At 37.8% G+C, this 25,666-nt stretch overlaps 1 protein-coding gene across 1 annotated transcript; it reads right to left on the reverse strand.

Annotated features, from left to right (window-relative positions):
- xpot (exportin, tRNA (nuclear export receptor for tRNAs)) lies at positions 1-23,467 on the reverse strand. Its single transcript, XM_055189974.2, has 25 exons — positions 23,320-23,467; positions 20,584-20,734; positions 17,675-17,757; positions 17,522-17,578; positions 17,282-17,351; positions 16,946-17,164; positions 16,681-16,865; positions 16,342-16,510; positions 16,013-16,249; positions 15,890-15,928; positions 15,737-15,799; positions 15,498-15,622; positions 15,259-15,403; positions 15,061-15,180; positions 7,552-7,646; positions 7,312-7,381; positions 6,986-7,224; positions 6,617-6,902; positions 6,350-6,539; positions 6,149-6,265; positions 3,864-3,979; positions 3,742-3,789; positions 3,587-3,655; positions 2,855-2,911; positions 1-1,401 (listed from the first exon to the last, which is right to left on the reverse strand). The coding sequence occupies exons 2-25, from the start codon at positions 20,671-20,673 to the stop codon at positions 1,375-1,377; spliced, it is 2,916 nt and encodes a 971-aa protein (XP_055045949.2). The 5' UTR covers positions 20,674-20,734; positions 23,320-23,467; the 3' UTR covers positions 1-1,374.
- Positions 23,468-25,666: the final 2,199 nt, after the last annotated feature.

Here is a 25,666-nt window from a genome sequence, read left to right on the forward strand (position 1 = left end):
TGAGATTAGTAAATACTTTATTGTTCATGGCAAAAGATCTACAAAGGAAAGGGGGGGGGCACATCCCAGCATATCAAAAATAAATCAAGTTCAAAGATTTCAATCTGTCTTCCTCTTATTTGGCATTAATGCAGTGGGTTTGAAAGAGCAGGATTGGAGTGTGTAACAAAACTGAAGTTCACGTAGCATAACAAACAAGAATAATTTTTTTATGAATTTCAATTCATGGCAAAGTGCTTCAGGGATTTTGTTTTGGGAATGTTTAGTTGTTGGTTTTTAAAGCCAATATGAGTGACAGCATTACCACAAACTTTAAAACGCAGAACTTTGCCATGATGGATCTGCAGTGTGTCTGACATCTCTAATACAACACAGATTGTCAATAATGACTCAGTCTTTCAGCTGTTTAACATTTCTCTACAATGAAATTAAATACTTGTGGCTGTGCATTTCAAACTTTTTGCAAGATTCAGTCTTTCCCAATGTCATTTTTTTCTAAAAAGGCAGCGCAATTTAACCAAAACTTATCAGTCACTGCCGATCCATGAATCAAACCTCGCTGAAGAATTTTCACAGTTTGTAACGTTGCATATTTCACATGACGAACCAACTAAACATCTCATGTTTAGAAAAGAACTACAGAGTTACTGTACAGATCTGACGATAACATCATACTGTACCAATTATGAAAGATTGGGGGTCTTTCTAATATTTTAGTTCATTACAAACAAGCCATAAAAAGTCAAATCAAACTGTATTGAGCCCATATCAAGAGCACTTCAAACTAAAACTAGACTTTCCACAAATTAAAAAAGAAATTAGCTATTTAAATACAGTTTTTAATCAGGCCTTACACTGAAAATCTACATAAATCCTTGGATTCAAAACAAAAAGAATAATAAAAATAAAATAAACCTTTTCTGAAATTCATTCTAGTAACCATCTTATTTTCAACAATCATTTTCTGTAACATTTAGGTCATATTTGCTTAAAACATTCCCAATACCTCAGACTTCCCTTTGATATTCTGACCGAGACTGAAGCCCCACCCTCACAAATCCCACCTGCAGTTTGCCATTGGCTCTATGTCTTGACGCGTTGGTCGACCGATCGCAGACGACGACGACTTCAGTCTGGCGGCTAATCCCACATGGAGAGCACGACTATGATTGGGCCAAGGTCAGTGTAGGGGGCGTGGTCACCGCTACGTGACAGACAATCCCCACGTGACTCCTGTTAGGGGTCTGTGTCCCGCAGACAGGTTGGGTGGATTTAAGCTTCTCTTTAAGTGCAAAAGTAGCTCCTATGCTAAGCTCCGTTATGGTGGTCTGTAAGTGATGAGCTCCTCAAACGCTCCACAAGATCATTCCAGTTTTAAAGTTTGGCCTGTTGGAAAAAAGCCTGCAGACGTACAGGAAAAGTGTGTCAAGACAGCCAATCTAAAACATGTTACTATTAAACATTCAAAAATTATTTAGTTTAATGTTACTGGTCTGACTCAGTCCTGGGGTCTCATTTATTCAGGGTTCCCACACCTTAGTTAACTTCAAATTCTTTCAAGAAATACCTTTCAAGGACTTTCCAGGTCCAATACCCTCAAATTGAAGGACTAAATGTGGGGACACATTTCAAGTGAGAGCACGGTTACATTGTGTTACCTTTTAAGATACATTGTTACAGTTCCCACTCGAGGGAACTCACGCTGCATCAATGCGGTGATACTTTGGGATGCCTCCAGGGGTAAGTGCATTTGAATGTGTATCAAATTCAACCAATGGTGAGACTTAATGACAAAGACAGGGTGACGCCGGAGCCAGGAAGTATATCGCTATCTGAAATATTGCCAACGACGGCATTACACCGACACAGGAAGTATGACAAGGGAGACGCAGCGTCTCGTTCCCTTCTCAGGGAACAACAGTTACATACGTAACCCGAGATGATTTCATGTGTCAAACACAAATAACTATGCAAAAAAGCATTTTGGTATGAATCAGCATTCTCATACAGAAGATATAAACATTTAAAGCGAACAGTTTAGCACGTGTGCTTAAAAAAGTCTAGAATTTTAATGATATTATCCTACACTACACAGGGAATAATATGGATTTTTTCCAGAAAACTTCTTGCATAAAATAGATTCAAGCACTTTCAATGACCTGTATCTATGTATGTATATTTTCAAAAACTTCCCAGGGCCTTGAATTTTTCCCCCCAGATTCACAAACTTTCAAGAATTTCATGGACCCGTGGGACCCTGTTTATAAAACTGTGCGTAGTATCCCTACTAAAAGTCTATGTACGCACAACAGCCAAAAATTGCATACGCCAAATATTAAGACTAATAAAACAAAGCAATGTTCCCTTTATAAATCACAGATCACCTGCAAGTGTGCGTACATGAATCATCCTCAGACCCCACCCTGCAAGCCCCTTCTCCTATCAATTTTTTAGATCATAACCTTTGCGTGGGAACTGGTATACGCACGTTTCCAGACCCGTTTTGTGCGTACGTACGCTTTATAAAGGAGACCCCAGGTCTTTCCTACTAAATATTCACTTGTTTGACTTGTAAAGTATTACACAGTGTTTTGTCTTTGCTATAGAAAACAGTGACAGTGGTCACCAACCCTGTTCCTGGAGATCGACTCTTCTGCAGAGTTAACCTTTAACCCCAATTAAAAACACCTGAACCTGCTAATCAAGCTTTTTACAACTGCCTAAAAATAAGCAGCAGGTGTGATCTAAACTATGCAAGAGGGTAGATCTCCAGGAACAAGGTTGGTGACCACTGGACTAGATTAAGCAAAAGTAGGCTGAGGCATAAGTGTTTAAAATAAAATGTGTAAAATACCTTCATGTAGTTTTTCAGAACCTTGACGTCTGGCTGCTGAAGTACTTGACACAGTTCCTGCGGGGGGAAAAAAACACTTCATAACTGCACAGGTACTCCCTGTATTACATTTCAGTTTGAGTCACTTCCTTCTAGAAGCCTAAATAACCAAAGAGTTCAACTGTGTCTCAATCAGCTCTCTCAATTCAGTGAACTTTTTCCCCCAGATTCACAAACTTTCAAGGATTTCAAGGACCAGTGGGAACCCTGAAAATTAAATGGGGACAATAGTCTGGAAATGTAAATATTTTTTCATACTCAGATTTATTTTTCCATACTTTTCCAAACCCCATAGGAACCCTGTCACTGTCATGTTACCTAAAACATGACACCATTTTTAAAAATAAGTGAACAGTGTCCCAGTGTGACGTGAGCTGGGGTCCTTACCAGTGCCCGAACCTGCATATACAATATACTGATTCATGACCTCGGGAGCTAGAAAGCTGTTTGAGACACAGCCTAGACACAGGCTCATTTCACACAAGTTAAAAAAAACACTCATTGCTGTCATTTTGCTGTCTATCAAAAACAAAAACCTTGGGAGGATCAATAAATGATTCAGTAATTTGTTCTTTATATGAATCAGTCCAATACACATCAGTTTAGTATTATTGACGTTTTGAATTACACCCAGAATGTAAAATACAAAATAAAAGCTCATGTATCCTGACTCCAGCAGGTGTGATGAGTTACCTGTGTGATCTCAGGTGAGACGTTTAGAGAGGGCAGATACTCCTGCAAAAACTGAACACACTCCAGGCCCTGATCACAGACAACACACCTTGTTATTCATACAGACCACACTTTGAGTGAATGAATGAATAAAGGAATGAAGAGATCAGACTCACTCTCTTGAGATGAATCATGTGTAGAGTCAGTGTGCACTCGGACAGCGTCTGAAACACAAGTCTCACATTAAAAATCACATAGCATCAACATATTTAAACTTAATAAAACTCATGACACTTACCAGTACAGTCTGAGCATCTGAAAGGTCAAAGGTCGGTTTGAGAGGAGCCATGAAGCATGCTGGGATGATGTGCTTATAGATGAAATCTGGAAATCCCACCAAACCGTCTTTTCCACCTGTGAGACAAAACAGAGGTCATGAAAGCAATTCGCCCTAATTTCCACAAGCAAACAGCTTAAACAGGGTTTATACAGAAATCCTTAAGTTAAATTTACTACTTTTTACTACCTTTTTTACTACCTTCAGAATATTTTTTAAAACCATCACGACACTGAATTGCAAGTGTTAATCAGCGACCTTTCTATTATTTACACAGATTTTGACATATATAACATACAAAAAGAATTAAAGTGAAAAAATTCTTCTGACTGAAATATTTTTCAGGCCAAGTCATATTCCTTTACCTAACACTTTATGTAGGCGAGACCAATAGCATTTTAAGGGGAGATTTTTTTGCCATAAATTCCATATTGGAGTCTCATGTGGCATATAGGTAGCTGTAGTTTGCAGGGCATTTCAGATTAAGGCAAAACAGCTAAATAACTCACTATACTGTATAAAAAGAAAACATGAATATCACCACCTTTAATGAATCTTTTATTAATTATTTATTAATTGTAAATGTATTTATTTTAGCATTTACTAATAATTTTTTAATCAAAGTTGAAACTGTTAACATTAGTGAATGCACCATGAACCACCGTCAATTACTGTAATGACATAAACAAGAATTAATTAATGCTTATATACTCAATATTTTTCATTGTTTGTTTATGTTATATAATGCATTTGCTAATGTGAACAAATACAACTTTTTCATATCATTATTCAGTACACATAAACAAATAATCCAGGGTCTGTTCTGTTCACACAACAGTTTACAGTCACAGCTCTAATACAGTAAGGTTATGTGTATGAATATAAACCCTGAACGAGTAACTCGAGTCAAACTCGTGTAGATATCACACAGGATGTCTGTAACCATAGTGACAGTTGTTAATTGAATGACTGTAAGTTACATTTATCAACAAAATATTATGTTACAATAGAGGCAGCGCTGATGTGCTAGTTTGTGCGCAATGTTTCTGCTGTTTACTTTCTCCTGAAGACCTGAATGGTCGTGTTTATATGAGGATATTTGCAAAGACGGGATTTTTGACGCATGTGTGTTATTTAAGGCCAATTAAGCAGCAAAAATACGTACAACACATGCTCAATGAGAATCGAATGCGCGGCTTGCGTGCTCCTCTGACACAGAAACAGCGGACGCACTGTTGTTTGTGTTTGAATGGCTTAAAATCACCTGTTTTTAAACTGCTGTGCTTAAATATATTTACAAATGTTACGTTTTTGTGACCACACGCAAATGCAACTGCAAGAACCGACAGGTGGAAGACATCAAAGTCCCGCGAGAGCATTTCGGAAGCAGGCTCCTCTTATGATTCCTCGTCAATCGCTCTCACGGGATTTGGATGCCACCACAAGTTTACCCACGAGTTTAACAAACCCGTTGTATCAGCCACTGGTTAAATCAGCATAGCATTAAAAAGCGTGCCGCGGATGATCAGTAACGTGAGAAATCATTTACCCCCAAAATACAGGACCCCTTACGTTAGTCATACTGTGCAAAGACACGCAATTACCTGTTTGGTTTTCTTATCCCACGAACTGAAAGGCTTGCCAATCTTCATTATTTCGCTAAGCCAAGTCAATCGTCTTTTACACCTTTATCGATCTTCAAAACATCGGAGCCTTCCTGCATTATAAGTTTGACCATGCTAGCTGAAAAAGTTTTACCTCAGCTTAACGTGATACAGTCAGAAAACACGGAGTGGATCCGGTCCGTAGTGATTACAGTACGCTTACAGCGGAGAGAGGAACGTGATTTGGCTCCACTCCAGGCTTTGATCACATCCCAGAGATGAAAGATCTTTGATTATTTGCCCAGATATGCAGGCGATTTGAACTAATTTCCAGGCATCATAACATTACAAAAGGCAATCGAAAATTGACTACCTCGTCAGATGACGCTTACTACTTTTTACTACTTTTTACTGGCGTTAATTTGGCATAATTTAATTTACTACCTTTTACTACCTTTTACAACCCCGCGGAAACCCTGTTAAATTCTTGCACAGCTAGATTTAAACCAATCACACAAAGCATGTCTGTACTGCGTTATTTTTTTTTTGTAAATTAAATTATCCTTTATAAGTATGTTTTACTTTAAGAGAGTCTGCCCTATCTAAAAAAAAAAAAAACTTGTTCCTCAGTGTTTCTCGTACCCCAGAGCTCCACCAGTCTGGACAGGATGATAAAGCAAGTTTTTTGGGCGACAGGGTCTGGGAAGTCCACGGCTCCCTGGATGATGGTGAATAACACACGCTCAATATTTTCAGCACCTATCGGAGATAAAGTCGACAGTCAGTTCATGCATTCAGACAGGTGCGAGTATGAGAGGGACGGATGTATGGCGATGCCCTTACCTTGTCTTGCCATGATCTCGTTCATCCCGCTGCTGGCGATGGTTTGAATGAAACTGAAGTAGCTTCTTCTCAGCATCTGCTTCTCTAGCGCCGCCGTCTGGTCGTTCTCCTCTGCGGGACGGGACAACACCTCAAATATGGCAATAACTAGCGGCATAAAGATCTCCTGCAGGAAGGGAGACACCTGGTTCTGCAAGAGAGATGATCACAATGTGAGTTTCATGATGCGAGATGAATTAAAGGTGGATCATCGTTATGTCTCGCTACCTTGAACTTGGCCGTGATCTGGCTGATGAGGGGAATAAACTCCTGCAGGTCTTTGGGCTCACAGTCCTTCAGCATGTGTTGAGACGCTGCAGGGATGAAGGGCAGAACCTCTTCCTCCAAACAGATGATCATTCTGTGCAGAAAGGAACGCACGGCGCTGCGTACCGCCCCCCGCTGGACGGGACAACTCAATGCAGGCAGGAAGGTCTGTAGGCAGTCCAGGTAGACCTCAGAGCAGCCGCACTGCTTCACTGTCTGCTTATTGCTGAAGGCCTTACTGGTGCGACTGAGAATAAAAGCATTAAAAACATAACATAAACTACATGCTTTCAGATTACTTCTCAATCCCAACAGCAACTACGTGCATACCTGGCAAAGCCCACAGCGTGACTCAGACAGTCGGCCAGCACCGCCCGTCTCTCCTCATCCATCTCCTGGGGCAGTTTGGCGAGCAGCATGCGGAAAGCCTCCATCAGAGGAGATAGGAGACTGCGCATCAGAGCCTGTTTGCGTTCGGCCGGACTCTCTCCGTTCACGATCAACACACCGGCCGTCTCAAATACGAAGAGCTGATCGTCACTGCTGAGCAGAGCTGGAAAGCCGTTCTCCTGCAGATCGAGAGCACACACACAAAATTCAGAGCGAAACTAACATAAGCTCGATATAAACAAGAAGGTTTGATTGAACAGCTTTACCGGGGGTGCGAGCTCCAGCAGGTCCTGTATTCTGCTCAGAATGTCCTCGATAAATAAATTCATGTGTTTACTGGTCACAAAGAGAGTATGATCAGTTACATTTACTACAGACTCTATACACATGCTTCAGTAAAAACACTGTACAGTAGGAAACGCAGACAGTTTAGGTCTGAGAACAGAAATGAATGCAGTGATTGTTCAAGTGAAAGTGCACGTATTTAGTTATGATAATAGACTTACTGTAGAGTTTTGATGAAGCGTGAAAACAGATAAGCCACTCGACTGCGGACCTTCGGACTGCTGTGCCTTAAACCACGGTGGTCTAAAAAGGCCATCTGAATAAAACACAAACAGAAAAACTGATTTACATCACTGTTAAGCATGATTTATTTTAGTCCTGCATAGGACCTACACCAGTTTTGTTACGTGGATCTGGCAGCGCTGACAAGAAAATAATGGAAGCAAAAATGCAAACTAACGCTGGTTAATAAAGGTTTAATTTAGTCCTTTAACATAAGTGAGTTTGTATTTGTTTAATTGTTGTAGGGTTTTCATAAATATAGTATTGAACAAGAAACTAATCATCTGTTGTAAAGTAAAAGGGCCTGCACACAAAGGTGTTTATGGCGGCGTATGTTTTCAATTGTTTCCATAGGAAGCACGGCGCTTTTCAAAAAAAAAAGCCAGCAGCTGGCAGGTTTTGCTCTGCAGTTTTTCCAACGCTGAGCATCAAAAGTTAAAAAATATTCAACTTTGGATGACAAGCTCGGCTCATCAATGTCCCTCTCACTCAGCAGTCCAAACCATAGACTGTAAAAAAAAAGGATGGACGACACCCGTTCGCTCTCTGCCATTGGTGAAAGTGAAGCCGCCAGTGTCCCGATAGGGTGCTGACATCTTGGGTCTTGAGTATGCGCAGTAGCGATTTCGGGACCAGTTCTGCACAGTAGTGAGCAGGAAGTAAAGCTGCATCAAGGCCCCGCCCTCGCAGAATGCGCATATCACAGCTGTCAATCATGACGTGAGAGCACCATTTTTATAGCATTACATAACTAACTAAAACCAAACTTATTTTAAAAACAAACACTTGAATTTACATCAGCGTGATAAAACTACAGTAAATGACAAAAAAAAACAGCTTTGGAAAAAAGATAACTGAAGTGTAATTAAATTGTTTAGTTGGTCTCAAGTCCCATTGAATAAAATAGGTGAGGCAAGGTTTATGACCTATAAAAGGACCAGTCACTGGGGGGCAATCAAGACATTTTGGCTTCACTTTTCAGGGCTTGTGCAGCACGCTTGGTCCAAGCACAGTGGAGGAGGGGTGCGACAAATCTCACAACAACCAACCAACCAGCGTATTGTTCCATGACTGAGAAGCAAAGCAGAAGTATCATAGCAACCAAAACGCTCATTTGAAAAAAGCTGGCAGTGGGCGTCCACCTGGTGTTTTTTAGCCACATTTTAAAGCTTTGGTGTGCACGCCCCCTAAGGGAGAAATCAAGGTTTTTATTAGGGATGCTCCGATCGATCGGCCGATAAATGGCATTAAATAACTCGATTGGTACTCGCTAAATTTGCCGATATCATTCGCCGATCTTTCTGTTTACTTTTGTCATCATAGGGATCCTGAATGCGGATGTAATTAGAGACCATTTTTACACAGTGCGAGCATTTTTATAACCTGTCGCTCATGTGCGACGTGCAGATTTAGATTTCTCCCTTTGCTTTTACAGAGATATGTGTATTTTTTATGAGGACGCGCACTGGTCCTAACGTCTTCACATCCCCATCAAACAGCGTATATAAAACATATCTATCGCAGACAGTTGCATCCTCATGCCAAAAGTTTATTATTTGCATGCGTTTTAAAGTTTTGATTGTTTAACCCCCTGGGGTCCAAAAACGCGGGGCCGCGTTTTGACGCATTTTTTCCTGTTTCCTGTGACATCCACTTAAAATACTCCGTCATTCATAATCATACACATACATGTAATACATCATTCGAAACTGTGAAGTCTCTACTTTAATGTGAGTGCCTTCATAATAACAACAAAACTGTGTGCTTTTGGCAAATAAAGAAAATAAACAGGGAGTGCATTTCGACATCTCTGTCTCCTTGACCATTTTCCTCAAACACGTTTCAAACATGAACTGATAACTCCGCCAATACTTGTCACACGAACATGATACATATGTCTAAAGAAAGCCTGAAATGTCTACTTTTACATTATGTAATTAAAATCTGAATAACTCATTGTCTGTTTGTGTAATCGACATGTAAGTAAAGAGAGGTACAGTTTTTCTGGCTCGACCTCATTAGCGCTAATGTAATCCCACCTTCCCTTGTGCGCGCCATTCATATGGAAATTACCTGATGCGGGCTATGCAAACAAGATCAACGCCCACAAACAATGCTTTAAGAAGCAGCGAGTTTTGACAGTTTCATCCACTTATCAACCCGTTTGGAAGATGACACGCTTTAAAGGTGAGGAAGCTCTATGCTCCTGGACAGCGAGGAAGAAGAGTTCACTGTTTCTTCAGACGAAGAGCAGGACTCCGACGATGAACGTTTGTATTTTGAAGAGCGACTTGATCCAGCTGAGGATATAATTTCTGAAGAGTAAGTTTTACCTACATTTGTTTAAATGTTGTGTAACTTTTATATACTGTATACTGACTGTTTGCAAGCAGATATTCATAATGACTTTATAAAAAACGTCTCGGCAGTGGCAATTTGTATTAACATTAAAATTATAGTTCTTACATTAAACCGTATGCTGATAAGTGTAATGTGAATGTTATAAAGCAATATCACTACTATAGTGTCCATGCCGACTTATCAATAAGCCTTCTTTATTTGCTCGGGTGTAACATTGTGCTGTAAATGAGCCCGAAGATATGTCATGCGTTAAACAGTATGATTGTATGGTGTAAATATTCAATATGTCATAAAACAATATCACTATTTAGAATATATTTTGACTAGTGTTTATGCCTCAACAAGTCTTGTTTACGCGACTATCTGTTCGGGTGTAAATGTATCGATGTAGTATCGATGTGCAAATGTGTCCGGAGATTTGTAATGTGTTAATGTTTAGCCATAAATATGTCCGGTAATGGCCCGTTAACAAAGATATACCGCATCTATGTACCCAATTATCTTATCTCAACTATGCTTTACCGCCTTAGTATTGCTTTATAAGTTTGTTACTGTGGAGAATACATTATATTACTTATTAAAAACTTTTGTAGGAATGTGGCAGCATCACTCTCCTCTTCAGCGGGCATTTGCAGAAATGCGACGGACATTCATACAGGGTAAGTCACATTTGCGGGCTTTTCTGTTTTATTAGTAGACTTTTACTGATGTTTTGCGTAGTAATTTGGAAAATATAAGATGTATATATATAAACATATCTGTATTTTCTGAAAATACATGATACAAATTTTTTTTTAGTAACGTGGCTTCATCATCATTTACTCGCACGGGGGCATGCAGAAACGAACCCGAAATAAATAAAGTGATACAATTTATATATATATTTTTTAAGGTAAAATGTAAGGCAAAATTTGTTTAATTATTCCTCATAACATTTTTATGCCACGATCTACAGAACATCACACAAAAAAACATTTTGAGAACTAAACCTAAAAAATAACAAAGGTGATCCTGCCTTGGAAACCCCGGCTACAATTTAGTATTTTTATTTAATTCGGAGATTAAGCGCGTCAAAGCCATGACCAAAAAAAGACAAATGACAAATAATTTGTGATTGTTACTGTAAATGATAAAAACTATAAGCTATAATGTATACAATTCATTAAACGTTAATTTATAACAAGAAAAACACTGAAATTAATGATTTTATAGACACTACGCGTTATTGTTTAGCACAGAAATACCTGCTTGCTTGCTTTGACTTTGATCATCTCTGTATTCACTTTAGATACAGAAAGACCTGATGATATTATTTATTTCAGGAATCTCTTTGCTATCATTTGAAAGTGAACACCGACCATAATAGATAACCACTCGGTTTTAAATACATTTTAAAACTTATGCCCGCCGCAAAACATCCGTTTTGTAATGTTTAGTTTGATGAAATTCTAAATATGAGACGCAGAGCACCTATAGCACGTTCGGCAAAATTGCATGCGCAAACATGGCCAGAACGCAATAGCGCAACATCGATAGAACGAAAAACAATCCAAAATGTACAGATTTAAATTATATCAGAATTTACGTTTATAATAAATACATTTTTTAAATCAAATAAGGTCAGAAGTAACAACGTGCAGAACAAATGTGCAAAATGCCTCAAGTGCACGGAAACAAAACACAAGCAAAATAGATAAATCAGATAAACCAGAGTGATTTATAAATAAAATAAAGAAATTAATAAAAAAACGAAAGTATTGCCAGAATTGCCAGCTTCGTCTTTTAAATGTAGAAACAAAGAGGCAATGGTTTATTAATATAGGAACCTCTTTTTGGACGTGTAGCCCTGTCACAGGGATTGTTGGATTTATTAACGGATTTTAAAAATATTTATTGAAAGCTGCTACATCACATATTATTGGCAGCATTATAATAATATGCTGTATATCAATATATTGGGAGAAAGCTGTTATGTGCGAAATCAGATAATGTGTGCACCCATATACGGCCAAAATTGAATGATCCTCATTTCATAACACATCTGCAACGATTCGACTGTGAGATTGGTAGTCGAATCCGGCTTCTCCGATGCATCGAATCTTCAACTATTCGGGGTCACCCCTATTAATTATTAAAAAAAGTTCTCAATATTAGTAATACTGATGTGTTGCTTTGTACTTTGAAAATACATGATATTAATTAAGATATGTTTTCAGGAATGTGTCTGCAACACCAACTTCGTCTGGTACTCGCACGTTTTGAACAATGGCACGACAACATTTAACTCCATTCCCAAAGAGTTACAGTGTGTGATGGTTTACAAATGTATACCTTATTTTTTATATTTGGAAGTATTTTTAGATGCACACCAAACTTTCACAGCTGACATTTAGAATCATTTTCTTTTAATTAGAGCCATATTGTACTGGTCATATAGAATATTGTTACATGTATACATATTGTTACTTTATTATTTATAATTACAATTAAGCTTCTTTGTTTATAATTACAATAAAGCTTCTTAAATCTATTGTATTGTTCATGTTGTTAGCATTTTTTGCAACCCTGTAAGACTTTTATTTTACTAAAAAGGCCTTTTGTACTTTATTTTAACCTATTTTTTTTAACTAAAAGCAAAAGTTTTTCTCTTTAAGTCTCAAGCAAAAGTTTTTCTCTTTAAGTCTCCCCACAGTCACAGTTCTTTTGTCCCAACATTCCTCACTGAGCCATTAGGGGGTTGGGTCTCCTCAGGTGTAAAACACATCAATATTCATGACCATTGACCCTCCCATGCATATTGCCTTTACACAGCAAACAGTGTCTTACAAAAGTTAAATCAATGTATTTTTTCACGTGAATGAGTGGGTTAAATGGTTTTTACATCTTTTTGTAGCAAATTCTCTACTCTACTCTACTCTACAGCTTGTTAACAAATGTTTAGGATGTGTTTCTTGGCCTTATTTCAGCAACTTTTTGTTTTCTTGTTTTTACTAACCACGCATAAACATCATTTACTTAAAAATACAAACATGTACATACATTTATCTTACATATTATTATAGCACAGTTTGTGCTGAATACAGTGTTATGTGATATTGGCCATTAATGTGTTTTAAAGCAACTGAAAAAAGACCAAATGTGAGAGCATGTCAGAACCTCTGACTGTGTCCAAAAAGGGTCCGACCCCAGAGGGTTAAACTTTGATTTTCCTCACAGCTGCTCTTGTCTGTGTACACCCGCCACGCGCACACACAGCAGTCTGTCATCAGTGCACGTGAACAGAGCAATCTCTCTCATGTCTTAAAGCTACGGTAACATAATTCATCTCTCAATAAAATCAGTCTCTGCTCTTCACTAAAGAACTGTTGTACTTCATACAAATGTGTGAAAATTGAATTCATACAGTAAAGAATGTGAAGCGTTTAATTTTCATTCATTTTATCAGACATAAGCCTTTTTAAAGCATATTAAATTTCTTTTGCAGAAAAAATATTTGTTGCGCTTATTTATTTGATACTCTATTAAAACGATAATATACCCAATTACTGCAAGTAATATAACAAAGGCAACATCTGTGGTATTACTTTATCTAGAAACAATGTTAACAGTTACAGTCATCAAGAGCATGCATATCAACTTGAAAAAAAATTGTATCGCCCGATCACAAAGACAACAAAACGGTAATCGGTATCGGATGCAAAAATCTTGGAGCATCCCTAATTTTTATTACTGTAACAACGCATGTATATCACTTTTATATCATATTGGCTTATTTATTTTGTTAGTAATGAATAATGTTAATTCTAATCAAGGTCTAAAGTTGAAGATTAAAATAAGTTTATTAATCTTTCCACTCAATTTGTTTTGTTTATCTATATTTTAACATTTAAAGATGTTTTGCCATTTAAAAGCAGCACAAACATTCTTTATTTAAGGCTTAAAATACTAAAAATATTATATTAATAAAGTAGTGTGTGGCTTCTACACGTGAATACCCTCATTTAGTGCCTTATTTAGCTATATTATTATAGCTAAATAAGGCACTAAATGAGGGTATTCACGTGTAGAAGCCACGTGAAAAATCTAATTGAGTAATATTTATGTTTTTTATCAGATTAGTCGATTAATCGAATTTGAAAATAATCATTAGTTGCAGCCCTAGTTTTCATTAATACTTCTGCGCTGTTGTTCGCATTACACATCAATTACACATCTAGATCAAAGTAGGCAGTGTCCATGGGCATGTTACAGTATCAATGCAAAAGCCAAAGAAACAGCAGCATGCTGGAGAAGCAACAGCAGTGATGGAGGTAAATAGACAGCGACTTTCATTGCAGCTGGAGTTGGTAAATATACCTCCTCAACTTGGTCCATTTAGTTTTTATTGTCAAAAGCGGAAATGTGTAGGAGGAAATGTGACACCGATTTTTCTAGCGCAGTGGTTTTCAAACTTTTTAAAGAGCAACCCTAAAAAAAAGATTATGTGACCCATATACCACCTATCTCTCTCAACTGGGAAACTCCCACAGACTACTGGGCAGGTGAATGTTTACATTTATTATTGAATTATGAACTATATTGTTGCATCATTTAAACTTCCAACCTTTGCGTCTGTCCCTAAACACATGAAGCTGATGCAGCGCTGTGTTCCACTTCACGCAGCGCAGAAGAAAAATTCAAAAGCTGTGCTATCACATTTACTTGATCTTACCTACAGATCAATCTGCACAGCGTTGCATGAAGTTTAATACAGCGAAGCATCAGCTTAATGTCCAGTCGACAGCACCACCTGCTTATGCAGTGAGTGCTGCTCAATAACAGGAATTTACTGAAACATGCAAGAGGTGTCGACAATCACTAATGATTGATTTATATGTTCTTATTAGTATTAAACATTTATCAAATTTTTATGCGGCAAAAGTGGCTGATTATTTTAATAGCATTTACCTTCCTGGCAACACAGTTTTCAATTCAGGTGAATTGTGAGTCAGGGTTTAAAAACCACATTGTTACATTTTTGGAAAGTAGTATGTAAAGCAGAAGTATAAAAAGGGACTTTACATCTTCAACTGTGTTTCCAAACTCACCAGGACGTTGGGAATGTGCTGCGGTTCCACAAGGAAGAATTTATCATAGCGGACGACGGTCTCAAAGAACTCCAGACTAACAGAGGAATGCTGGTACTCACTGACACCACAGGAGATGAGCTGCACACACAAACACACAGATGTCAGGTGGCTGCAGGTGTATCAGAGTCAACAGGCTTCACAGAGTCTTCATCTCACCGTCCTCATCATGGCCTGCAGTGTGCTGGCTTTCGCTGCATCTCCAGAGAAATGCGCTCCGTGTGATGCAGGAAGAGCTTCACCCATCATGTACAGCAGTCTGATGGCCACCTCTACCTCCATGAACGGCACTGTCCGCCAGTTCCTGAAACACATGAAGTCATTTGTGTCATCTGTTCCTGTGATATGACCCATCACAGAAAGTTTCAGCACAATGTATGCATGTTTGTAAGTCTTACTGCATGGTGCTGTTAAACACTCGGTGTACAGACTCCAGCAGAAGCTCAGGAGAAACTTGCGCCAGTCGGTCCAGCAGCATCTTTAACTGTTTCCTGTACTCAACAAACATGGCCTCATCTTCTCCCTGAAAACAACACAATTCTAGATTTCACATTTCTGTATCATCTACTCACACGGTGTAAATGATATTAGTTTTATCTATTGACATTACTTTACATGATTTATCTTAATGACTGACCTCATTCTCAAAGTTATACTCGTCATCATACTTGAGTTTGTTCATGACCGCGAGCATGATCGCCTGTAAACGTGACAACAACAATCATGAATAACAGCACTAACACACAGTCTGTTTTAGCTGTGATTTAATGAATCTGTGATGATGCGTCACCTCAATGTTGCTTTTCTGCTGATCACTGAGAGCTGGAAGCTTAAACACACACAGACACATAAAATCAGATATGAATATCGCATCACACACGCATGCACACACTGAGATCATCTGCGTGTGTACCTGTTTGAGCACATGCAGATAATCGTAACAGAAGCCCACAATGTTCGCTGAAATATCGTCATCTTCATGAATTAGCAGCTGTAGCATCAGCGGGACCTTCGCTTCCAGAGCACGCAGCGTTTCCGCGACAACCTTTACATCTCCTGTCTTACTGAGTTTAGTCCAGCTCAAAACCAGAGACTGACCCATACCGTTAACCAGCCGGGAAAACTTCGCCAGAAAGTCCACATCCTCCTCCTGTCCAACAACACGTGGCGTTACAATCAAACACGCACATAAATATATACTACTGTAAAACCAGATTCACACTAGAAACGCTTCTTCACAACCTGCTGGATATTAAAGAAGCCGGCAGATTGCAGCACTTGACACAGAGACTCCACCAGTTTGGTTTTGTCTACAGGCTCCATGCCCTTATTGACGATTTCAAAGAGACAATCACAGGCCTCCTCCCGCAGTTCCTCCATAGACATGTGACTGAGCAACAGATTCACAAACCTACACAAACAAAGAGTCAACACTGAGGTCAACACTGAGGCAGGTCATTACAGATGTTCTGATATATCTGCCCTGGTCTTGAAAAATACTGAGGCGCTCCGATTTAGTAGATGTAAGCGCAGTTAATGCAGGTAATGGTCAAACTCTTGATTAAGAAGAGTCGCTCTCACCTGTCATTGGCGATGAGGTTGAGGTCGATCCAGGAGACGTACGAGCCCACAACCTCCAGACACTGACATGTCAGCTCGCTGTGCGTGTGCTGGTACGTGTGAAGGATCTGGAACCAAGATTCGACCAGCGCGGGGATACACTGCTCACGCATGGTGTCTTTAATCAGCGTGTTCCTGCGTGTCTCCTGCAAAAGGGGGTGAGATGTACGGTTAGGACACTGAGAAGTCAGTAGAGATCGGAGTACACTGGTCGGGATGGTTTTACCTCAGGACTGTGCAGGATGTCTCGGTCCACTACTTCAGCATCAATGGCCATGAGAGTTCGCAGGTAAATGTCTACACCGTTTGGGTTCAGCCCAACCAGTGCCAGAATATCAAAGAAGAATTTGGGCCAGAGGGTCAGGTACTCTACAACAAAGGTAAGGGCCAGAACCTGGGCCACTTTGTTCCTGATGAAGGGCTTCTCGGGGTGAACATTCATCAGCTGGACACAAACCAACATGCAGATATAATTAACATCTTGTGCACACACACAAATGTAAAGAGAGAACAATATGTGTTTTCATGTCATTGTCACAAATATAAAGTCAGTGACACTAACCTGAGCCTGGAGCCACTTCATCAAAGTCTCTCTGATCAACTGCTGTTGAGCGGCACTCAGAGACCCATGTCTGTACCAGACACACACACACAACGCAACACAAACAGCAGTTAAATATGGTTCGTCTTTGACCTAAAGGCACCATACACAGCCATATTTAACTTAATAATACACAACATAAGCTTGTGCCTGGCAAAACCTTTCTGGACATCATTTATTAAAGTGAAAGTGAAGAAATACCTGTACTTGATCTGATGTTCCAGGACTTGAAAGCAGAAGAACTTCACATGATCATCACTGACAGAGAAACATACCAAAATAACATCATATTATTCATTTCATATTACATGATAGTTTCCATATACATGCTTCAGTCATCTAGATGATATTTACCTGTAAAGACCTTTAACCAAAGCTTCAGCACAAACCTCCCACCCATCCCGAGACTCCTTCAACTGCTCGAAATATGCCAGAGCCTAAAACACACAGACATGAATGAGCTTCACACTTAACTCTCCGTTCTATTTTCAGTCTCTCTTAGTTTGGTTTGTGTTAATTCTGTTAATCTACTCTTTTGGAATGTTTTCAGCAGGGTGCAATTTGTAAAAAAAAAAAAAAATCAGAAATGGGATGTTTTTCAAATTTTTATATTCATGAAAATGAATTACGAAGCACTGGATTATATTGATTATTCGGTATTACAGGGCTCCAAACTAACTTTTTTCACTAGGCCACAATGGCCCCCAACTGAAAATTTTAGGGGTGCAGACAGAAAATTTAGGGGAACACACTGTAAATCAACAGGCTAACCAAATATTCACATTTCTACTACTTTCTACTGTATTACTAATAAATACTTTGATGATAGATGCAGAAAGTACAATGTGCTGTTTCAAATTCAGTGGGACATCACAAAAAAATTGTCAAATATACTGTTCGCACATGTGCGACTGGATGTAAAATTCAGTGGCACTCTCAAACTTTGGTGGCAAAATGCAGTCTGGAGCCCTGTATTAAGCTATTTCTTGCAACTGTTAAAATTTAATATGGATAGAAACGTAACAAAACAATTACAGAACCTGAACTTTTTATGTCAGGCATTTCTTTATTATGCTTTGCGCCAGTCATGCAAAAACACTTGTTTATAATCATAATATTTTATAAAAAAAATTGCAAAAGCATTGCACAATATACTCTCAATATAACAATAAACAGGCTATAGACAGTTTCATCGGACACACGTGCGGTGACGCGATACGCGTATGGTCCGAACTTTATTTCCGGTTTCAGGGTTTTTTTAATGGTCTGACTAGTTGCTAAACTGATCTCTTAAACAAATACCTTGTCGAAAATAACAAATGTTTTGGTTTCCTAGGTAATCTACGTGTTGATTATTTTGCTTGTCATATAAATAAACTACATTTAAAGTACTTTGTTGTTATTTATTCTTAGCGGAGTTTACCGGAAGTTACATGTGGACACAAAGCCACTTGTTTATGTTGTTACTGCTGAAACCGTCTATATATGTTTACTTTGACAAGATGTCAGACTAAGAAAATATTCTGCTTCGATTGTTTGTTTTTTTACATTCCTGTGTCACCTTGGGTGTTCCCCACTGATCCTAACAAAGGTAGTTTCTGCTGTCTTGTTCTCAGTAATAATAATTCTTGGACTTGTTTTGTGACAGATACGCAGCTCTTAATTCTTTTCATTTTTATTTTTATTAGACTCGCAGTAAACTGATATTGTACGCTAATCCCTCTGCGCAGCGCTGCATGAAGTCAAACAAGGAAACAGGATCATGGCATAACCTAGTCTTGCTGTCACCTATTGTCACTGGAGCAGAAGCGTTGACAGTAATAATCCATTCCTGATTTTATTGTTGTTTGCACTTTTGCATGGCAGCGTTTTTACTTGTATAAAAAAATTCTAGGCCGTTTATACGACCTTTTGATGACCATTAACCCTTTCCCACCAGTGTTTTTTTTTAAGTTGCAAAAAGCTCAGATAATTCCTTTTTTGTGAAGGATGTTTGATAGAGATCAGATTCAGAGCGATCCTCAAAAGATACACAGAGTTTGAACTGTTTGTCCTAAGGTAATACTTCCAAGTTTTATAAGTTGAGTAAGAGCACTACCTGGTGGATAATAGCAGAAATACAGATTGCCAGAAAAACTCATCATTGGCATGGAACCGTTTTCTCTTAATTGACAAGTTAACTTGTCAATGGCGGGGAAAGAGTTAATCACAATAGGTGGGGAAAATTTTGTCTCCATCGGGGACAAAAAATTATTCAGCAGAGGCAAGAATATAAAGTCCAGGGGGAGGGTAAATCCCCCAGATCACCCCCAGCAAATCGCACCTGTTTTTTAGGATTACAAGAAATGCTCTCGTCTTCATATAACCGTCCTTATCAGGGCTATTCAAATCCCTGAAGGGCCGAGCACTACAGAGTTTAGCTTCAACCCTAATTAAACTTAACCACCTGTGATTGTCTAGTGATCATGAAGACCTTGATTAGCAAGCTCAGGTATGTTTGATCAAAGTTGGAGCTAAACTCTGCAGTGCTGCGGCCCTCCAGTGTAAGATATGAATAGCCCTGTTATAGAGTTTAACGTCATTTATGAAGTAAAAATTTCCTGTGGATTATTATCATCAGTCCCAAAGAGCTACTCAAAAACCATGTGCGTGCGCTTTACTCTTCATCTATAGCAGGCATGTAAATTTACATTTAGCTTATGCATTCATCCAAATGAGACTAAGGAGTGTCTCTCATACTCTTTGCATATAGACGGTTTCAGCAGTAACAATATAAACAAACGAATTTCGTGGAACAAACGTAACTTCCGGTAAACTCTGCTAAGAATTAATAACAACAAAGTCCTTTTAGAGTAGTTCATTTCTGATAACAAGCTAAATAAACAACAAGTAGATTACCTTAGTTCATATTTCATTACCTTAGTTCATATGTCATAGCTAAAGCTTAAAAACATCACTGAGCTAACGTTGCTGTGTAAAATGTGTACTATAATGTATACAATGTTAACTGCAAAACCGACTGCCAAACCTTCCTTCACATAGTGGTGATACATGATCGCCGTCTCCCCTTGTCTTTAGTAAATCAAAACATTTGTTATTTTTTGATGAGGTATTTGTTCCAAAGTTCATTTTAGCCACTAATCACACCATTAAACTAACAGAAACCGGAAGTAAAGTTCCGACCAGACGCATAAGCGAGACAAAGCACGTCCGTCCGATGAAACCGTCTATAGCAGGTGTGTGTGTGTGTGCTCATGTCTTACTCTCTGCCTGTAGCAGGCATCAGCATTGGGATTCAGTCCCATAAGGGCCTGCTCGTCCATGATGGCAGGGAAAGCCGACTCGCAGGCCATACGTGGGTTAGCTGCTGTCCGTTGTGTGTTTATTCCAAACCTCCGCACAGGACTCACACATCGTGAGATACAAACAAACATTAGAGAGTTGAAAATGTCAACATAAATCTTAAAGCGGGTTCGTCCTGCGCCGGCCAATGTCATGAGGTTAACACATTGTTCCAAAAAACACAAATCTTTGCTGGGTCAGTGTGATCTAGTTATACAGTCATCAGAAACAAAACATGGCCTTTCCTTAAAAAAAAAACTATATTGGAGTGGTAGCACATAACAGTTAAAACATACATTTTATTCATGTTAGGTCCCTGTTTGTTAATAATATTCTCTTCTTTTTGAGGCTCAGTAATGTCTGGTTTTATATGCAAATTTCATCTATCACATACATTAATTGACTAAATGTCCTATAGTCTGCGTAAACATACATACATACATACATACATACATCTTAGTAAACTACAATCTTTATATGAGGACAATAAAATAAAATGTGTATTGTTTGAAATAAATATATGAAGAGTTTGGTTCCAAAACGCAATAAATGCCATTTTTGAAAAAAATGAGTTACTGCCAAAATCAGTATTATATCAGGTCAGTATTTAAAAGTAAATTCTTAATTTTACGCAAAATCCAATATCCGCCATATTATTCTGTCATCTTTTCTCCCTTTTTTCCCCAAAACGCAATAAATGCCACTCCTCCTTTTCTACAGAATGCAATAAATCCGCTCCACAAATTACAGCGCACCATTCCACGCAATGTAAACAAACAATGGCAGCGCATTAAGTACACAGTCCTAGTTTTTCTCATCTACTTTGTACTTCGTGATCAACAAACAAAAAAAAACACCCTGTGGTTTTCTGTGACGGGAAAGAAACGTACGCCATCAACATCTAATAATTTACGTGAGAGTCATTTGGAGCCAGTTACTTGTTCTCCCGACAGCATCAAGCTTCTCTCATGCTAACACACATTGACCCCAAGGGATCTTATGAAAAACTTTCCATTATTTTACTCAAAGTCAACGAGAATCGAGCAGGACCAAAACATTTTACAGCTGATCGCTGTGAAAAATGTTAAGCGACAACCTCAAGTATAACCACAGCAATGACCGTGTTGTTAATATGACAAAGTAAGTGTTTTGATTAATGCTATTAATGTTTATTTTTTTATCAGTGTGTACAACTGTTCAACTAAATGAATATTAAAAGGCAAAAATGTATGCACATTTATACTGATCCAATAGATTTATAGAATTTTGAAAAAAAAAACTTGTCATGGATTTACTGCATTTTGTGGAAAAAATTATCAGTTTTACAATAAATCTTTGAAAATCAAGTTATGGATTTGAATTTTTAATGTTATTATAACCTAAAGATGCTACGTGAAAGTTTGTAACAGAAAATAGTGGTTTTCATCTTGTCACTTTCTTGGTATAGAAAACACGTTTTTCCGAAATTTGTCAAAATGGATTTATTGCATTTTGGAACCAAACTCTTCATATATAACTAATGATTTTACTGTGTTTTCTTATTATGTAAAGCAGTTTTGAAACAACGCAACATTGTAAAAAAGTGCAACATAAATCAATTTGAACTGAATTAATGTAATTGTAATACCATGATGTTTATAAAGTACACCAAGAAACATTAAAGTATTAATATTACAACAACACATCAAAACCACATTTTATAATAACATGTATAAAATACACTAAACTCATCTGTATAGTTAGCGAGGTTGTCTCTGATCACAGATCAGTAACACAACAACTGAACAATTTTACTACTTAATAAAATAAAGCAATTTTGTTTAATATAAACTGATAACTATGACATCATCAATCATGGATTTTTACTAAAGGTTAATAAATGTAACAAAAAGGCATAAAATAAACAACATGACACACAATAAGCATGCTGAATCAGCACTTTCATCATGACTCACAGCCCCCCCCACCGCACCTCTTACCTTTCACTGTGTCAACACTGACACAACTACAATATGATAATGTTACAACGGTAATGTTTTTATGTACTATGGTTTTACCTTCCCAAGATCCCTTTACGTACATTGTAATATCATGGTATATAAATTAGTTGTTTAGCTGTATAGTATACATAAACAGTACCGTGGTATTACCCTCTGTCATAATCACTTCAACACAGTGTTTTTCTGATGCAACACGGGCCCAATAGTCACTTCAATCACCTCTGTATGGTTCACCAAAACAAAACGCAAACAAATGTTCCTCATACGATCACATTTACACAAGCTATTCGATGAATGAATGATTTTCCTCCTAGTAATATCAGAGTATTCGACTTTTGAAGCTGTCGCGCTATCAACCGACACACATGTCAAGCGCGTCCCGTACCTGAGTAAACGTGGCGTGACTGATCAAAAAATACGCCAAAATAACATCAAACGGCATACGTGACAGAACAATGTCAGTACTATTTTAACTATGTCAGTATGATAAGTCGACATAAGCGAGTTATCGGTTAAAATAATGTTTTGAGCGTGTTGACGGCTCGTGCCACAGCCTTATCCACTGACAAAAGCCTCGCGAGAAACTTTGAACTGAACGAATAAAACATGACACGAGCGTGTAAATGTGTGATAAAACTAAACGTTAAAGTAACTTACCGTGAACTTTACCGCTCCATCATTATCCGCCCTGTTCGAGAGACCCAATGCGCATGTAACAGATTCAACAGCGGCGTGTCAGGCCGACCGGAAGTACAGAGCACGACCACCGGAAGAACTTCAAGTGAAAGAGAGCAACTGTCCGTTTCTCAAACCGAAGGCTGCATCCTTCGGATATCGTATTCTGACATTTAAGAACATTAACAATTATATAGTTTACCATTATACATAGTTAATCGTAAATTGCTTTAATATGCTTATGACTTGCAAATGTAATGCTCAGTTAACTGAAATAAACCAGGCTTGATGACGTATGCAATCTGCATATGCGATCTCCGGAGGATGCAGCCTTCCGTTTGCAGAAACACATGTGAGAGACACGCTGAGTCCGAAACCGCCTACTTCCATACTATATATTAATATATCGCGGCGTTTGTTACACTAATTTAGTCAATACCATAGGCATTCCTTACAAATAGGCATACAGACAAACTTAAAAAAATACACACGCGTTTTCTTAAGAACACACCATAATTAAAATAAGTTAATTTTATTAGTAGATTTTACATATGATGACGACATCTTTCTACAAACATTTAAAAAAAATACACATTTTTTTTTCAAACATCAAACAAACAGTTGCTAGGTTTGTCTAAATGGGTCTAAAAGTCACTAAATGTAGCGATAAAGTTGCTAAGTTGGCAACATTGCTTTAGCCAATCCCCATTTCTTGAGCAAATAAACCCCGCCCACCGATTAACATTGAATTTGCATCCAAGTTAAAAATGAAAAAGAAAATGAAAACCAATAAATAAAAGAGAACATGGAATTAAACTGAACTTTACAATTAAATTTTGTCACTATTATTGCTTGGGCATAAATAAAAAGCCTTTTAAAAATGTATTTAAAGATTTCTTTTCAAGTTTGCCTTTTAATTTTAATATTTACAGTCTTGCCTCGAGATTGTATTGAAAGGTGAAGTGTCGAATCGTTGATTGCATTTTGTTTTTCAAATTGGCAGGAAAGATGCATTATCACCTTGAAAATGAAAAAATATATATTTTAAATAATTTAAATGATTTTTATTTTAGCATTTAATTTTCAAATTTGGGACATATTTTGCGATTTAATTTTTTATTTTATTTATTTAATTAATTTATTTTAAATTGGCTAAAAAACTTCCATAGTGTAAGGCTATATAATGTATAATTTGACAATTTTTAAATGTATTATTGTTATTATATTATTTAATTAAATTATTTACTAATTATTTACTGTTTACAGAGACACTATTTTCAGTGCCTCTTTCGACCACTTTTCAATGTTTATTAATAAAATGAAGTCATCTCATGCACCCTTTGGTCTTGCAGGTTTTGCATTATTCGTAAATTTGGCGCATTGAAGAGCATATGGTCAGATTCATGATTTTACATTTCCTTTGGTGTGTAAGTGTTACTACATGTTAACGATATGCAAAAGGTACAAACCCCAAAGTAAACGATGATGCAAGCTATTGTTTCCAACGTAAATCTCTTTTCTTGGACTACAACAAACACTTGGATTGTAAGCAACAGTTTACTTCCTGAGCTTGTTGACGTGGAAAAGACAGATATTATCATAATTCCTCCCGCTTGGACTCACAGCCTATAAATTAACTGCTGTTAGCATTGCATTGTGAGCTAATCTTTCAAACATGGTAAGGGGCATCACATTTCCGGCTGACGTCAGAGGAATTCAGGCCAATCACAACTACAGATTAGCTGGCCAATCAGGGACACAGAGCTTTTCAGATTGAGGAGCTTTTTACAAAATCAATGCACTTGAAGAAAGTAGGAATATCTGGGCGGTATGTGGAAAATAATGTGTTTTTTAATCATAAACCACGCTAACACATTGTATTATACCAAATACACAAAATAACATTGCTTAAAAACAATGTAATTAGTGCACTTTAAGAAAATACAATGGGCTCCAAAAAACTTTTATTTTTCAACATATTTGCTTTTGTATTCATTAAAACATTGTGTATTGTTTAATTTTAGCAGTTTATACAAAGTAGTAGCAGACTAACGTAGTTATTAAAAATATTTCAAATAATGTAAGCAGCTTTGTGTTTGTGAAAGATGTAAAACAAGCTAAAATGCGGCAAAGCCTTGTTTTACCTCTTTGTAGTCTAACCCGTGGCTGTTTATTTAAAAAATCTTTTCATCACAATAAACTGAACCTCGTTGAAAAGCAATTGTTTCTGGCGCGGCAGCGGGCGTTGGCACAGGGTGATCAGAGTTCAGGGTGCGCGTAGATACAGAAAATCCTCTGAACCAATAATCTCGGGTAATTTTCATGCGCA

This window comes from Misgurnus anguillicaudatus, chromosome 1 (genome assembly GCF_027580225.2).
Source record: "Misgurnus anguillicaudatus chromosome 1, ASM2758022v2, whole genome shotgun sequence".
Lineage (NCBI taxonomy): Eukaryota > Metazoa > Chordata > Actinopteri > Cypriniformes > Cobitidae > Misgurnus > Misgurnus anguillicaudatus.

What these genes read in the sequence shown, in the direction of transcription:
- xpot (XM_055189974.2), bottom strand. Translation starts at nt 20,673, where the DNA reads ATGGCCTGCGAGTCGGCTTTCCCTGCCATCATGGACGAGCAGGCCCTT. An exon ending in ACATCCTGCACAGTCCTGAG is followed by an intron (nt 16,866 to 16,945) that starts GTAAAACCATCC and finishes CCCCTTTTGCAG; the next exon opens with GAGACACGCAGGAACACGCT. An exon ending in TGCAGGCCATGATGAGGACG is followed by an intron (nt 15,181 to 15,258) that starts GTGAGATGAAGA and finishes TTGTGTGTGCAG; the next exon opens with CTCATCTCCTGTGGTGTCAG.